The following is a 15,219-nucleotide window of genomic DNA, read 5'->3' as shown; positions in this document are numbered from 1 at the left end:
GGTTTCCCACTCTATTTGCTTAGGTTCAGACCTTTTAGCTTCTAATTATGCACACACAGAAAAGACCAATTTTGGAATTTCAAAAGTTCCCTATTGTAGCCAGTGCAATTTTATGTCATCTCTGTTATATCATTGCCATTTACTTAGGTAAGCACAAGAGGCAGCCCCATACTTTTTGTACCTGTACCCAGCAGGAGTCCCAGATAGGCGATAATCCTCCCTCATAACAGTCTTAGACTGTAAACATCCCATTATAGCACACTCACCAAAAGAGAGCAATCTCTCATGTGACTGATCAAATAAAAGACACCGAGAATAATGGCCTAAACCTCAACCAAGGAAGGAGGTCCTGGACCAAGAGGACTTATGACCCAGGTCCAGAGCAACAAGGGATGTGACAGAGCACAATGGGCTCACACAGGTACCTTGCTCAGATCTACATCAGCTTCAGAGATGGGGGGAAGAGCGCTTTGCATCCCACTTCTGACACCAAAAATGTCAGCTGAAAGGACTGCAAACTATAAAAAGGCAAAGAGGTAGTTTATATGGGGTCTTAGAATTGCAATTCAAGGATCAAAGTTTCTGTAGAAAATCAGAATGGTGTCCCATCAGAAGAAAATGGGTACGGGTTTTTAATAGGAAAAAGTGGGAAGTTAATGCAGGCTTATACAAGTTGTTCACCAAGAATTTGGATTGGAGGGAGAATTTTTCTTTACATATGATTGATTTGTGGAATGCATCTCATTTGTTACTAGGGAAAGTTATGTTTTCTTAGGCTAGGCAAAGTCTAGTTCTCAGCAATTACTTATCAGCTTTAATTTACAGGGTTCAGCAGAAGCCCCACGTGGGCAGCAAATATGGAGGCTTTCATGTCACATCTCAGTCATCCTGACATAGTTCTTTTCACAAGGTCAAGAAAATTTTTTCTTCGTTTTATTGTTTTACATATCTTAGGTTGGGGAAATCTTTAATATCTTTAAATTCTGATTGGAAGAACTCATATTGGACTTTTAAAACTGTCTTTCTTAAAGCTAGAAGCTTTATATTGTTGGGTCACAATAAGGATACAAATTACAATGTCAGATCGAAACATCTGAGAGACTCTCAGATTGGAAAGAGATTATAAAGTTTATTTAAGCTGAAGAAATAAAACTTAGACAATAACAGAAATAATCCAATGTCAGGTTCTTTCTTAATACTTATAGGAAATGTTGTAAAGATATGATCTCTATTTTCTAAAATTTTAAGCATTTGTTAAAATAATAAGCCTAGATATATAATGGGTCTTAAAGACATAATGAACTTTAACTTAAAAATCATATGCATCCTGAAACTCCTTTTTAGATCCTGAACCAAAGTTCAAGAACAACAAGCCCTACTCAATTCTGAGATCAGGAAATGATTTATAAGGAAACATGTAAGCACTGTGACAGTGACTTTATAAGGAGAAAATAGAGACAAACCAACATAACTATTACTCTGGCAGATTAACTAACTTTCGAGAGAAGTGACTCATTTTCATATATAATATGGAGAAACAAAGCATGAGAAATTTTAGGAACGAAATCTAGGCGTGAGCATGAACTCTAAAAAAAATTATTTTTGAGGCTAGTTTCTAACTCTCTGTTCTTTTAAGACTTATTCTCAAATTATTTTCAAATTCTTCAGAAAAAGGCCATGTCTATGTCATAATCAAGATTTGTTAATGTACCTATATTATGTAAAAGGAGGCTATCTTGACAATAATTAGCTTTTTGACTTTGAATAAATCCTGTCAAATTCTATGCCCTGTTTCATTTTATGTCTATGGTCTCACCAAGGTCTAAAACTGAAAGTGAAAGATATTCTATTTTTCACTATTTGGTCTAATATTGCACCCATCATAACTTGAGTGACTTGAAAATAAAGTATACTAAATTTTTTTTCCCAATAAAATTTCCCAAGCTACAAAGTTCTTAATAAGGTGTAAAACTTTCTGCCTTAAGGATGTTACTTAACCTGTAGGAAGTTAACATAAGGATTTGAATTTATCTCAGACCTCCTCTAAACCAATCTGGAGCCATTTTGCAGGGCTGTCTCTAATATCTTGACTTTTAGACGTTATTCATTCAGTCTGATACTAGACCAGAAATATCAAGGTCTCAAAGAGTTAGTCTTGATCTAATTGGGCAACCTACAGTCCTGATTTGATTATCCTTAGTTACCTGAGAGTCAATAATGTTATGCTCTTCTTTTTTTTTTTTTTTTTTTTGATGGCTGAAAACAACAGAAATTTATTCTTTCAAAGTTCTGGAGCCAAAAATCTGAAATCAAGGGGTTGGCAGGCCCCCCCTCCATCTAAAACCTCTACAGGAGAATCTTTCCTGCCTCTTCCAGGTTTTGGTGTCTCCAAAGGTTGTTTGGCTGTGACAGCATAGCTCCAGTCTCTGTCTCCATCTTCACAAACCTTCTCTTGGTGCTTCCGAATTCTCTTTTTTTGGTCTCTTATAAAAACACTTGTCATTGGATTTAGAACCCACCCTAATCCAAGGTGATCTCATCTTGAGATCCTTACCTTAATTATATCTGCACAGGCCTTTATTCCACATAAGATCGCATTCTGAGGTTCTGGATAGACATATCTGGGGGGGATGCCATTTAATCTACTACAGATAATTTCAAATAATTATTCATAAAAATGTGTTAAGTAGACATAAGCTTACTGTTATTGAAAGTATTTAAGCCAGACTTATCTACAACATTTATTTCTACTTTTTCCCTCTAACATTACAACAGAAAGATCAAGGATTAAAATTTAATAACAACCAACATATGATACTTCGGATCTAAAAATTGAAAGTAAATAAAATAAAAGGCAAGGCGACTTTATGATTTTTGTTTTCTTTCTTACATTGCAATAACATTTTTAATTACATTCATAGAGTCACAGGTAGAGAAATATTCTTACATTATGATAAGGCATGGTAAACAGAAATGATTAAGCTCTAACAGTGTGACTGCTTGAGGACACTGAAAACAACAAACCCCATGTCACTTATTCACGCTGAGTACAACCTTCTTGAAAATAACATTTTTTTTTTAACATGCTGCTACTGCTTCAAGGTACTCTAAAGGATTTCACAGTCACGATAAAAAGGATGTTTTAGTTGTCTTTTCCTTGAGATTATGAAAAGTTAAATGAAACTCCTTTTTACTCTCACTTCTGTGCCTATTAGGTGAATATAAAATGGCTCTCGTAATGGCCTTCTATATTATGAACTTTTAAAGCTTTACCTGGCATGTGTCTATTAAATTCTTGAATTGTTGATAGAGAGGGAACCCCTAAGGGGAATTAACAATATTGTGGTTGATTCATGCAGAGCACAAAAAGTTAAGAGGGCAAAAGAACTTGTCCATAAATTGACTGTTTTCTTCCTCATTAGTAGCTCTAAAACACAGCCAGTGAATCACATGAAAAACAAATTATGCCAGATGTTTCTCAATGGTAATAACTTTCAGTTATAATGAGCACACACCTGATTTTGACCACAACAATGTAGATATTGCTACAGTCAGAGCCAGTCCTAGGAAAATGAGGGGTTTGTCTGATACCCTATATTTGGTGATGGCTTTCTTTCCCCAACACTTGTCTATTTTATAGAAACTATCACCCTAACCCAGTCTTTTCATGTTATTACTCAGCAATGCATAGCTATGAGTACAATATATATTCAAATAAATATTGTTTATATTTGATTCCTATCATTATTCTTGCCTCCAACTATAGATTATGCTTATTTCTCTTTGAACTAGAGAAACCTTAGGTCAACTCTCAATGCCAATGACTAATTGAATTTTAAGTAAGTAAGTCCTTGCTAATATAATAATTTTATAGTCAAAGCAGTGGTTCTTCTATCCTGGAGAGGGAAAAGAGAAAAGGATTGCCATGGTCACAAGGATACTTTTGAGTGAAGGTGAAAAAATCCATTATCTTGGTTATGGTAATTTTTTTTAACATCTTTATTGGAGTATAAGTGCTTTACAATGGTGTGTTAGTTTCTGCTTTATAGCAAAGTGAATCAGCTATACATATACATATATCCCCATATCTCCCTCTTGCGTCTGCCTCCCACCCTCCCTATCCCAACCCTCTAGGTGATCACAAAGCACTGAGCTGATCTCCCTGTGCTATGCGACTGCTTCCCACTAGCTATCTATTTTACATTTGGTAGTATATATAAGCCCATGCCACTCTCTCACTTCATCCCAGCTTACCCTTACCCCTCTCCATGTCCTCAAGTCTATTCTCTACATCTGCGTCTTTATTCCTGTCCTGCCCTTAGGTTCTTCATAACCTTTTTTATTTTTAGATCCCATATATATGTGTGTTAGCATACGGTATTTGTTTTTCTTTTTCTGACTTACTTCACTCTGTATGACAGACTATAGGTCCATCCACCTCGCTACAAATAACTCAATTTTGTTTCTTTGTATGGCTGAGTAATATTCTATTGTATATACATACCACATCTTCTTTATCCATTCATCTGTTGATGGACGCTTAGGTTGCTTTCATATCCTGGCTATTGCAAATAGAGCTGCAATGAACATTGTGGTACATGACTCTTTTTGAATTATGGTTTTCTCAGGGTATATGCCCAGTAATGGGATTGCTGGGTCGTATGGTAGCCCTATTTTTAGTTTTTTAAGGAACCTCCATACTGTTCTGCATAGTGGCTGTATCACCTTACATTCCCATCAACAGTAAAAGAGGGTTCCCTTTTCTCCACACCCTTTCCAGCATTTATTGTCTCCTTAGGTATGTATATTCCTAGGTATTTTATTCTTTTAATCGCAATGGTAAATGGGAGTGTTTCCTTAATTTCTCTTTCAGATTTTTCATCATTAGTGTATAGGAATGCAAGAGATTTCTGTGCCTTAATTTTGTATCCTGCTACTTTACCATATTCCTTGATTAGCTCTAGCAGCTTTCTTGTAGAACCTTTGGGATTCTCTATGTATAGTATCATGTCATCTGCAAACAGTGACAGCTTTACTTCTTTTCTGATTTAGATTCCTTTTATTTCTTTTTCTTCTCTGAATTCTGTGGCTAAAACTTCCAAAACTATGCTGAATAATAGTGGTGAGAGTGGGCAACCTTGTCTTATTCCTGATTTTAGTGGAAATGGTTTCAGTTTTTCACCATTGAAAACGATGTTGGCTGTGGGTTTGTCATATATAGCCTTTATTATGTTGAGGTAAGTTAACTTTATGCCTACTTTCTGGAGGGTTTTTTTTTTTTTTTTTATCATAAATGGGTGTTGAATTTTGCCAAAAGCTTTTTCTGCATCTACTGAGAAGATCATATGGTTTTTCTCCTTCAATTTGTTAATATGGTGTATCGCATTGATTTATTTGTGTATATTGAGCAATTCTTGCATTCCTGGGATAAACCCCACTTGATCATGGTGTATGATCCTTTTAATGTGCTGTTGGATTCTGTTTGCTAGGATTTTGTTGAGGATTTTTGCATCTAGGTTCATCAGTGATATTGGCCTGTAGTTTTCATTGTGACATCTTTGTCTGGTTATGGTATCAGGGTGATGGTGGCCTCGTAGAAGGAGTTTGGGAGTGTTCCTCCCTCTGCTATATTTTGGAAGAGTTTGAGAAGGATAGGTGTTAGCTCTTCTCTAAATGTTTCATAGAGTTCGCCTTGAAGCCATCTGGCCCTGGGCTTTTTTTGTTTGGAAGATTTTTAATCACAGTCTCAATTTCATGCATGTGATTGGTCTGTTTATATTTTCTATTTATGCCTGGTTCAGTCTCGGAAGGTTGTGCTTTTCTAAGAATTTGTCCATTTCTTCCAGGTTGTCCATTTTATTGGCATAGACTTGCTTGTAGTAATTTCTCATGATCCTTTGTATTTCTGCAGTGTCAGTTGTTACCTCTCCTTTTTCATTTCTACTTCTAGTTATTTGAGTCTTCTCCCTTTTTTCTTGATGAGTCTGACTAATGGTTTATCAATTTTGTTTATCTTCTCAAAGAACCAGCTTTTAGTTTTATTGATCTTTGCTATTGTTTTCTTCATATCTTTTTCATTTATTTCTGATCCGATCTTTATGATTTCTTTCCTTCTGCTAACTTGGGGGTCTTTTGTTCTTCTTTCTCTAATTGCTTTAGGTGTAAGGTTAGGTTGTTTATTTGAGACGTTTCTTCTTTCTTGAGGTAGGATTGTATTGCTATAAACTTCCCTCTTAGAACTGCTTTTGCTGCATCCCATAGGTTTTGGGTCATTGTGTTTTCATTGCATTTGTTTCTAGGTATTTTTTGATTTCCTCTTTGATTTCTTCAGTGATCTCTTGGTTATTGAGTAGTGTATTGTTTAGCCTCCATGTGTTTGTATTTTTTGCAGATCTTTCCTGTAATTGCTATCTAGTCTCATAGCGTTGTGGTTGGAAAAGGTACTTGATGCAATTTCAGTTTTCTTAAATTTACCAATGCTTGATTTGTGATCCAAGATATGATCTATCCTGGAGAATGTTCCATGAGCACTTGAGAAGAAAGTGTATTCTGTTGTTTTTGAATGGAATATCTGATAGATATCAATTAAGTCCATCTTGTTTAATGTATCCTTTAAAGCTTGTGTTTCCTTATTTATTTTCATTTTGGATGATGTGTCCATTGGTGAAAGTGGGGTGTTAAAGTCCCCTACTATGATTGTGTTACTGTCGATTTCCCCTTTTATGGCAGTTAGCATTTGCCTTATGTATTGAGGTGTTCCTATGTTGGGTGCGTAAATATTTACAATTGTTCTATCTTCTTCTTAGATTGATCCCTTAATCATTATGTAGTGTCCTTCTTTGTCTCTTGTAATAATCTTTATTTTAAAGTCTATTTTGTTTGATATGAGAATTGCTACTCCAGCATTCCTCTGATTTCCATTTGCATGGAATATCTTTTTCCATCCCCTCACTTTCAGTCTGTATGTGTCCCTAGGTCTGAAGTGGGTCTCTTGCAGACAGCATATTTACTGGTCTTGTTTTTGCATCCATTCAGCCTGTCTATGTCTTTTGGTTAGAGCATTTAATCCATTTACATTTAAGGTAATTACTGATATGTATGTTCCTATTACCATTTTCTTATTTTTTGTTTGTTTTTGTAGGTCTTTTCCTTCTCTTGTGTTTCCTGCTTAGAGAATTTCTTTTAGCATTTGTTGTAAACCTGGTTTGTTGCTGCTGAATTCTCTTATCTTTCGCTTGTCTGTAAAGGTTTTAATTTCTCTGTCAAATCTGAATGAGATCCTTGTTGTGTAGAGTAATCTTGGTTGTAGGTTTTTTCCCTTTCATCACTCTAAATATGTTCTGCCACTCCCTTTTGGCTTACAGAGTTTCTGCTGAAAGATCAGCTTTTAACCTTATGGGGATTCCCTTGTATGCTATTTGTTGTTTTTCCCTTGCTGCTTTTAATATTTCTTCTTTGTATTTACTTTTTGATAGTTTGATTAATATGTGTCTTGGCATGTTTCTCCTTGGATTTATCTAGTATGGGACTCTCTATGCTTCCTGGACTTGATTGACTATTTCCTTTCCCATATTCGGGATGTTTTCAAGTATAATCTCTTCAAATATTTTCTCAGTCACTTTCTTTTTCTCTTCTTCTTCTGGGACTCCTATAATTTGAATGTTGGTGCATTTAATGTTGTCCCAGAGTTCTCTGTGACTGTCCTCAGTTCTTTTCATTCTCTTTTCATTATTCTGCTCTACAGTAGTTATTTCCACTCTTTTATCTCCCAGGTCACTTTTCCGTTCTTCTGCCTCTGTTATTCTGCTATTGATTCCTTCTAGAGGATTTTTAATTTCATTTATTGTCTTGTTCATCATTGTTTGTTTGCTCTTCAGTTCTTCTAGGTCCTTGTTAAACGTTTCTTGTATATTCTCCATTCTATTTCCAAGATTTTGGATCATCTTTACTATCATTACTCTGAATTCTTTTTCTGGTAGGCTGCCTATTTCCTCTTCATTTGTTTGGTGTCGTGGGTTTTTACCTTGCTCCTTCATCTGCTGTGTGTTTCTCTGTCTTCTCATTTTGCTTAACTTACTATGTTTGGGGTCTGCTGTTCACAGGCTGCAGGTTAGTAGTTCCCATTGTTTTTGGTGTCTGCACCCAGTGGTTTAGGTTGGTTCAGTGGCTTATGTAGCCTTCCTTTTGGAGGGGACTAGTGCCTGTATTCTGGAGGATGAGGCTGGATCTTGTCTTTCTGGTGGGCAGGACGGCATCCAGTGGTGTGTTTTGGGGTGTCTGTGACCTTATTATGGTTTTAGGCAGCCTCTTTGTTAATGGATGAAGTTGTGTTCCCGTCTTGCTAGTTGTTTGGCATTGGGTATCCAGCACTGTAGCTTGCTGGTCATTGAGTGGAGCTGGGTCTTGGCACTGAGATGGAGATCTCTGGTAGAGCTTTCTCCGTTTGATATTATGTGGATCCCAGAGGTCCCTGGTGGACCAATGTCTTGAACTTGGCTCTCCCACTTCAGAGGCACAGGCCTGATACCCGGCCACAGCACCAAGACACTGTCAGCAACAGAGTTCAGAAGAAAAGGGAGGAAAAAATAAATAAATAAATAAATAAATAAATAAATAAATAAATAAATAAAATAAAATAAAGTTATTAACATAAAAAATATTATTAAAAGTAACAAAAATTGAAAAATAATAAAAAAAGAAAGAAAGAAAGAAGGGAAAAACCAAACCAAAAAACAAATCCACGCATGATAACAAGCACTAAAAAACTATACAAAAAAAACAAAAAACAAAAAAACGGACACACAGAACCCTAGGACTAATGGTAAAAGCAAAGCTATACAGACAAAATCACTCAAAGAAGCATATACATACACACTCACAAAAAGAGAAAAATAAAAAATATATGTATATCACTGCTCTCAATGTCCACCATCTCAATTTTGGGATAATTCTTTGTCTATTCGGATATTCCACAGATGCAGAGTACTTCAAGTTCATTGTGGAGATTTAATCCACTGCTCCTGAGGCTGCTGGAGATATTTCCCTTTCTCTTCTTTGTTCTCACAGCTCCTGGGTTTCAGCTTTGGATTGGTCCCGCCTCTGCATGTAGGTCACCTGAGGGCATCTCTTCCCTACCCAGACAGGATGGGGTTAAAGGAGCAGCTGATTTGGTGGCTCTGGCTCACTCAGGCGGGGGGGGGGGGGGGGGAGGAGGGGTATGGAATGTGGGACTAGCCTGCGGCAGCAGGAACTAGTGTGACGTTGCAACAGCCTGAGGTGTGCTGTGTGTTCTCCCGGGGAAGTTTTCCCTGGATCATGGGACCCTGCTGTGGAGGGCTGCACAGGCTCCCGGGAGGGGAGGTGTGGATAGTGACCTGTGCTTGCACACAGGCTTCTTGATGGCTGTAGCATCAGCCTTAGAATTTTATGACCATCTCTGGTGTCTGAGCTGATAGCCAGGACTTGGATCCATCTCTGGAGTTCATTTAGGCGGTGTTCTGAATCTCCTCCCTGTGCACACCCCAAAACAATGGTCTCTTGCCTCTTAGGCAGTTCCAGACTTTTGCCCGGACTCCCTCCTGGCTAGCTGTGGTGCACTAGCCCCCTTCAGGCTGTGTTCACACAGCCAACCCCAGTCCTATTCCTGGGATCTGACCTCCGAACCCTGACCCTCAGCTCCCAGCCCCAACCCGTCCCAGCTGACGGGTGAGCAGACAAGCCTCTCAGGCTGGTGAGTGCTGGTCAGCACTGATCCTCTGTGTGGGAATCTCTCCGCTTTGCCCTCTGCACCCCTGTTGCTGCACTCTCCTCCGTAGCTCCGAAGCTTCCACCCTGCCACCCCTTGTCTCCGCCAGTGAAGGGGCTTCCTAGTGTGTGGAAACTTTTCTTCCTTCACAGCTCCCTCTCAGAGGTGCAATTCTCATCCCTATTCTTTTGTCTCTGTTTTTTCTTCTTTCTTTTGACCTACCCAGGTACGTGGGGAGTTTCTTGCCTTTTGGGAAGTCTGAGGTCTTCTGCCAGTGTTCAGTAGGTGTTCTGTAGGAGTTGTTCCACGTGTAGATGTATTTCCGATGTATTTGTGGGGAGGAAAGCAATCTCCAAGTCTCACTCCTCTGCCATCTTGAAGCTGCCCTATGCTCATTCTTGATTTAAAAATGCATCCTGCAGGGAATATTGTGGCTTTTCTGTTCAGTGTGTTAGTGTCCGGAAGAATTCTGCTGTTCTTGCCACATATGCCTGAGCTTGAATTCCTAAAATATATGCCTTGAAATGACCATATTATGGGGTTGTAATTTGCAAACTTGTGAAAGGAAAACATATGGTACAGAAAATTTTCTATTAGTTTTAAATATTTAAAGGAAAACTTGTAAAGTCTGATGAAAATAACCATATTGTGTAGATAAATATTGTAGATAACAGAGAACACACATAACTTTAATGGATTTAGATTATTAAACTTGTCTGTAGATTCTTTTGGATTTTCGATGTGCACAAACACATCCTCTGGAAATAATATCAGATATATTTTTTCTTATCTAACTCTAATGGGCTTTATTTATTTTTTCTTTGCTTACATTACACTGGCAAGGCCCTCCAGAAAAATGTTGAGTAGAAGTAGTACTAATAGATTTTATTTTCAATCTCAAGGAGGAAATTGTTCAACAAAATTTGATGTTTGCTGTATGAATGAATTAAGTGGTTTACATAAGTAAGATTTTTCTTTAATTAAGTCCAACTTAGCTTTGATGCATTACCAACTATATATATGATGCATTTATTTTTTGTATTCATTTTTTCTTTTACATACATTTCTGTATTTGGTTACTAACATTTTGCCTGTGATTTTTATAAATATATTTAGGAGAGACAACGGCCATTAATTTTCCTTCCTTGTAACATCCTTTTCAGGTTTTGTATCAATGTTATATTTGTCTCATTAAAAGAACTGGGAGAATGATCACTTTATCTGTTCTCTGGTGGAAGTCTTTTTATTTTCTTTTTAGTTTTTCATTGACTTTACTGTGGTGTGTAGTTTTCTTTGTTTTATCATGGGGTGTATAGTGAATCTTGAATCTGTGTCTTGATGTCTTTAACACATTTTCAAAAACTCTTGGCCATTATTTCTTCAGATGGCCTTTGCCCCATCATGTCTCTTCCCTGCTTTTTAGACTACAATTTCATGAATCTTATAATTTCTTACCATGTTTCATTTGTTTTCCAAACTATTGGTTTTTATCTTTTTATCTCAATATTTTAGTTTAAATGTTTTCTACTTATTTTTCAAGTCACTATGTTCTTCATTTGCATTCAATCTACCAGTTCAGTGCATTTACCAAAATCATTAGTTCAATTATTATATTTCCTTATTTACTTTCATTTTATCTTTATAGAGCCTAATATTCTGTGAAATCCTCCAGCTTGTCATATATATTAAAACATATTAATGACAATTATTTTTACATCTACTAAATAACCAACTGTGGATCCATCCATTTAAAGATATCTGTAGCACCTGGGAGCATGTTTCTAATATCTGTTTTTCTCCCTATGTCTTCTTTCTTTATAGGCCTGCTATTTTTTTCTTTAATGTCAAGTATTTATATATATATATATATATTTTTTTTTATATATATATATATATATGAATGAAATAATAGAGTCTGGATGAGGTTAACCCTTTCTAACGAGGGTTTATTTTGACTGCTGGCATTTACATTATATCACTTTAATGCAATTAGAGATCTCATTGATTCAAATCTAGGTTTCACCCTTTGTATTATCTTGTCTACTTCCACTTTCCCTGACTTCTAGGATATAGTTCTTCAGGGAGTTCAGTTGAAACCCCATTTTTTTACCAGAGTCCCCTGTCTTTGCTGGTCCTTAAATTCAAATTTTTATCTTTCAAGCTCTGTTTAAATTCTCAACCTCACATAAACTATTTTCTGCTTGTCTATCATGTTTAGGAATAAGCAAATACTGCTAGGGGAAAAGTGACACAAAATAACGGCCTTACTTGTATGTTCCTTCTTTACGTCCCCTCATTTGTCCTCAAGTTCTGACTACATTTGAGGCCCATAATTCCAATATCCATTCCTCCTCCAAGCCCCATGGTACCACCAGAAGTTCTGCTTAGTTGCCACATTATTAGCTTCTGAGCTTCTCAGACTATGCTGCTTACAGTTGGTAGAAACCTTGAGGAGGGAGAAAAAGCTGTGTAGAATTTTGAGCTGACTTCCATGAGTTTAGCTTATTTCTAGGATCTTGTTCTTTCAGGTCCTGGCTGCCTTAGTAGCTATAAGTATATTCCAATAGTTATTTTGATATTATATGTAATTTTTTCTTGTGTTCTTGGTGAGGGGTTTAGTCAGCAATATGTTATTGCATTGTAATTGAAAGCAAAATTCTCCATGTTACTTTCTATCTTGAAATAAGTCATTTACTTCATTATTATTGTTATGCACTTAGTAAATTTTCATTTTTAAGTTGTTTTAAGGATTTATTATCAGAGCACTTGATTGGGTCTGCTGAGCCTATCATGCATCTAAGTATATTGAGAGTCTTCTCCTTAATATGAAATACGGTATCTTAAAGTCTTCATTGTATAACAGTCTATGATATTAATATATGTAGTAGCCAAACTTAAGTATCATGGACTTTATGAAATCCTAAAGTGTTTTACATGTATATACATATGTGTGTGTATATATATATGATTAAGTATATATTAATACTGAGCTAATGCATTCTGTATGTTTTTGTTTAATCAGTTGGATATAGAATATGAAACAACTTACTTTCAAATTTTTGTCAGTCTTTTTTACAAACCATGTTTTATAAGTCCTCACAATGAAAATTGCCTACTTCTGTAAGGCAACATTTACTACAACCTCACAAGAATAGTAATGTAGAATAGTATAATTGGATGGTCTACCTCAATGTCAAATTGATTAAATTAACATTTTATTAGTAATAAATTTTAGAATAGGCATGTTTGTAATTTACCATTTCTGTGACGTTTTTCAAGTTTACTAATTTGTCTTAATAAATGCAAATAACCTATCTTTTAAATCTCTTTAGGATGAGAAAAAAATTACAATTCATTTATTGCTTCTTAGAACAAATCATTTAACACTGAATGGATTTTTCTGATATATTAATAATGATGAACATAAGGAGAGATGCATTGATTTTTCCTATAAAATTCTAAAATTCTGTACGTAGTTCTGGACAATTGGTGGCACTTTCTAAACCTCTTCTTTTTGTGTATGGTTTTCAGGCTGTCAGCAACTAGCCATTCTCTGGCACCTCAAAGTGATATGGACTCCAGTAGCTCTGAAGAATTCTATCAGGCTGTGCACCATGCTGAGCAAACCTTCAGAAAAATGGAAAGTTACTTGAAACAACAGCAACTCTGTGATGTTATCCTGATTGTTGGGAACCGAAAGATACCTGCACATAGGTATAGTGTTCTGTCTTTATTGGAAATATGCATTCATATGTTTAGAATGATTGTCTGTTATGTAGATTGCAAAATATTCTGCAACTAGAGAATTAAGAATCCACATTTCTAAGAAAGCTTGGGTATTTTTCTTTTACTCTTGTTTATTTCCTTTTGTGGAGAGTTATAATGCCATTTTAAGTCATCTTTTTAAGAAGTAAAGCAAATATAAATAATTCAAAAATAAAACTTCTTATAATGGTTGAAAAATATTCCATTTTATTGACTCACAATCATACTAATTGGAAATCAAATTTAACTTAGGAAGATGTACCTAAACTCTGAAATGAGATATGTTTTTCTGTCAAAATTGAAAGGAAGGCAGGTTATCTTGGGTATACATTATTTATTTCACATAGAAAATTCAACCTATTTCACAGTGACATCTTCATTTTACATTGATTAAAAATTCTTTAATTTGTGACATACTAATATTATTCATAAGGCCCAATATATTTAAAGGCTAATACACTTTCAAACATCCCTTATGTATTTATGATTGATAATTCTAAGTTACATGAACTAGACATCTGATTATTTTGTATCATATTGATATGATATCAGTTTACTTCTGAAAATTCGTTAAACGATGTTGATTTTTTACTCAGCTTTTCTATTTATTTTTTGAAATTTTAGGTAAGAAATTAATTTAATTTTTTGATACTTATTATTTTAAATAGTTGAACATAAGGGCAAATTACCTTAGACTACCTTGATGTATGCCATTCAATTAACTGTATAACAAATGTTTTCAATGTACCCATTTCCCCTATTTTTTTTAAATTAAATTGTATTATCTAGATAGTATATATGCACCTAAATGTGGTTCTAGAAAATAAGGATTCCAGAAAAATAAGGCTATATTTTTATTATGATAGCAATGTTAAAATGTGGACATTGACTTTGAAGCAATACACTAGAAATGCATAGGAAAGAACATTTGACATTAATTAACTCATCTAGGTCATATGGGGTTCAATCTGTCAGCTAACTATGGCAAAAATTCTAATAATATAGTATTTGCACTTATTTTTCAAGCACTTCTGTGAAATTGCATTATCATTAGCAAGAGAGCAATTACATTGTCATTATTATGGAGACATTCAATATTGTAATATATATGGCAAATATGCAGATTATTCTGAGCTATCATCTAAATAGCATCTAGATAAAAATTCTATTGTAAGAGATATTTTAATTTGAGAATGTAGCTAAATTTATTTCATTTAAATTGTGCATTAGTTAAATAATTATATTTTATTTAACTAATATATATATAATTATATATTTGTTTAAGAAGATAGAGGGACTCAACTCAAAAGTATGTTAACACATCAAATGCTCATTAATTTTTTTTTAAAGAGCAGAGCTTTATATAGTTTGTATAATCTTATTTTATAGGCTTTTATTGGTAATAACTTAGTATTTCTCATTTGAATTCCCCCATATTAATTATATTCTACATTGTTTTCTTTATTACTCTTATCTAGATTGTTAATATTATTTTGCAAATAATGTATTTAATTATGCATTTATTTTATAATAACGCATATGACTAAGACATAAATTTGTTTCTTGGTTTAGATTACTCCTAAATACCTGAGCAACATATTATTTATATACATATTATTCTAAATATTTAAATATTTTGTATATTTAGCAGATATTAAATTAAATATCATCAACTAAATGTTAATCATGTTTTTCTTAATATGATAAGA

The 15,219-nt window shown here is 34.9% G+C and overlaps 1 protein-coding gene across 2 annotated transcripts in view; it reads left to right on the top strand.

Annotated features, from left to right (window-relative positions):
- KLHL1 (kelch like family member 1) overlaps window positions 1-15,219 on the top strand; it is a 422,746-nt gene that overhangs the window by 151,943 nt on the left and 255,584 nt on the right. The window contains exon 2 of one of the 2 annotated variants that reach the window (XM_068526654.1): window positions 13,277-13,459. The exons of the other annotated variant lie outside the window; for it this stretch is intronic. Within the exon in view, the coding sequence (XP_068382755.1) occupies window positions 13,277-13,459 (183 nt within the window). The remainder of the gene's footprint in view (window positions 1-13,276; window positions 13,460-15,219) is intronic. 2 annotated transcript variants of the gene reach the window in all.

The sequence above is a fragment of the Eschrichtius robustus genome, chromosome 18, assembly GCF_028021215.1.
Source record: "Eschrichtius robustus isolate mEscRob2 chromosome 18, mEscRob2.pri, whole genome shotgun sequence".
NCBI classification, from domain to species: domain Eukaryota; kingdom Metazoa; phylum Chordata; class Mammalia; order Artiodactyla; family Eschrichtiidae; genus Eschrichtius; species Eschrichtius robustus.
This window is presented reverse-complemented; position numbering and strand designations above follow the sequence as displayed.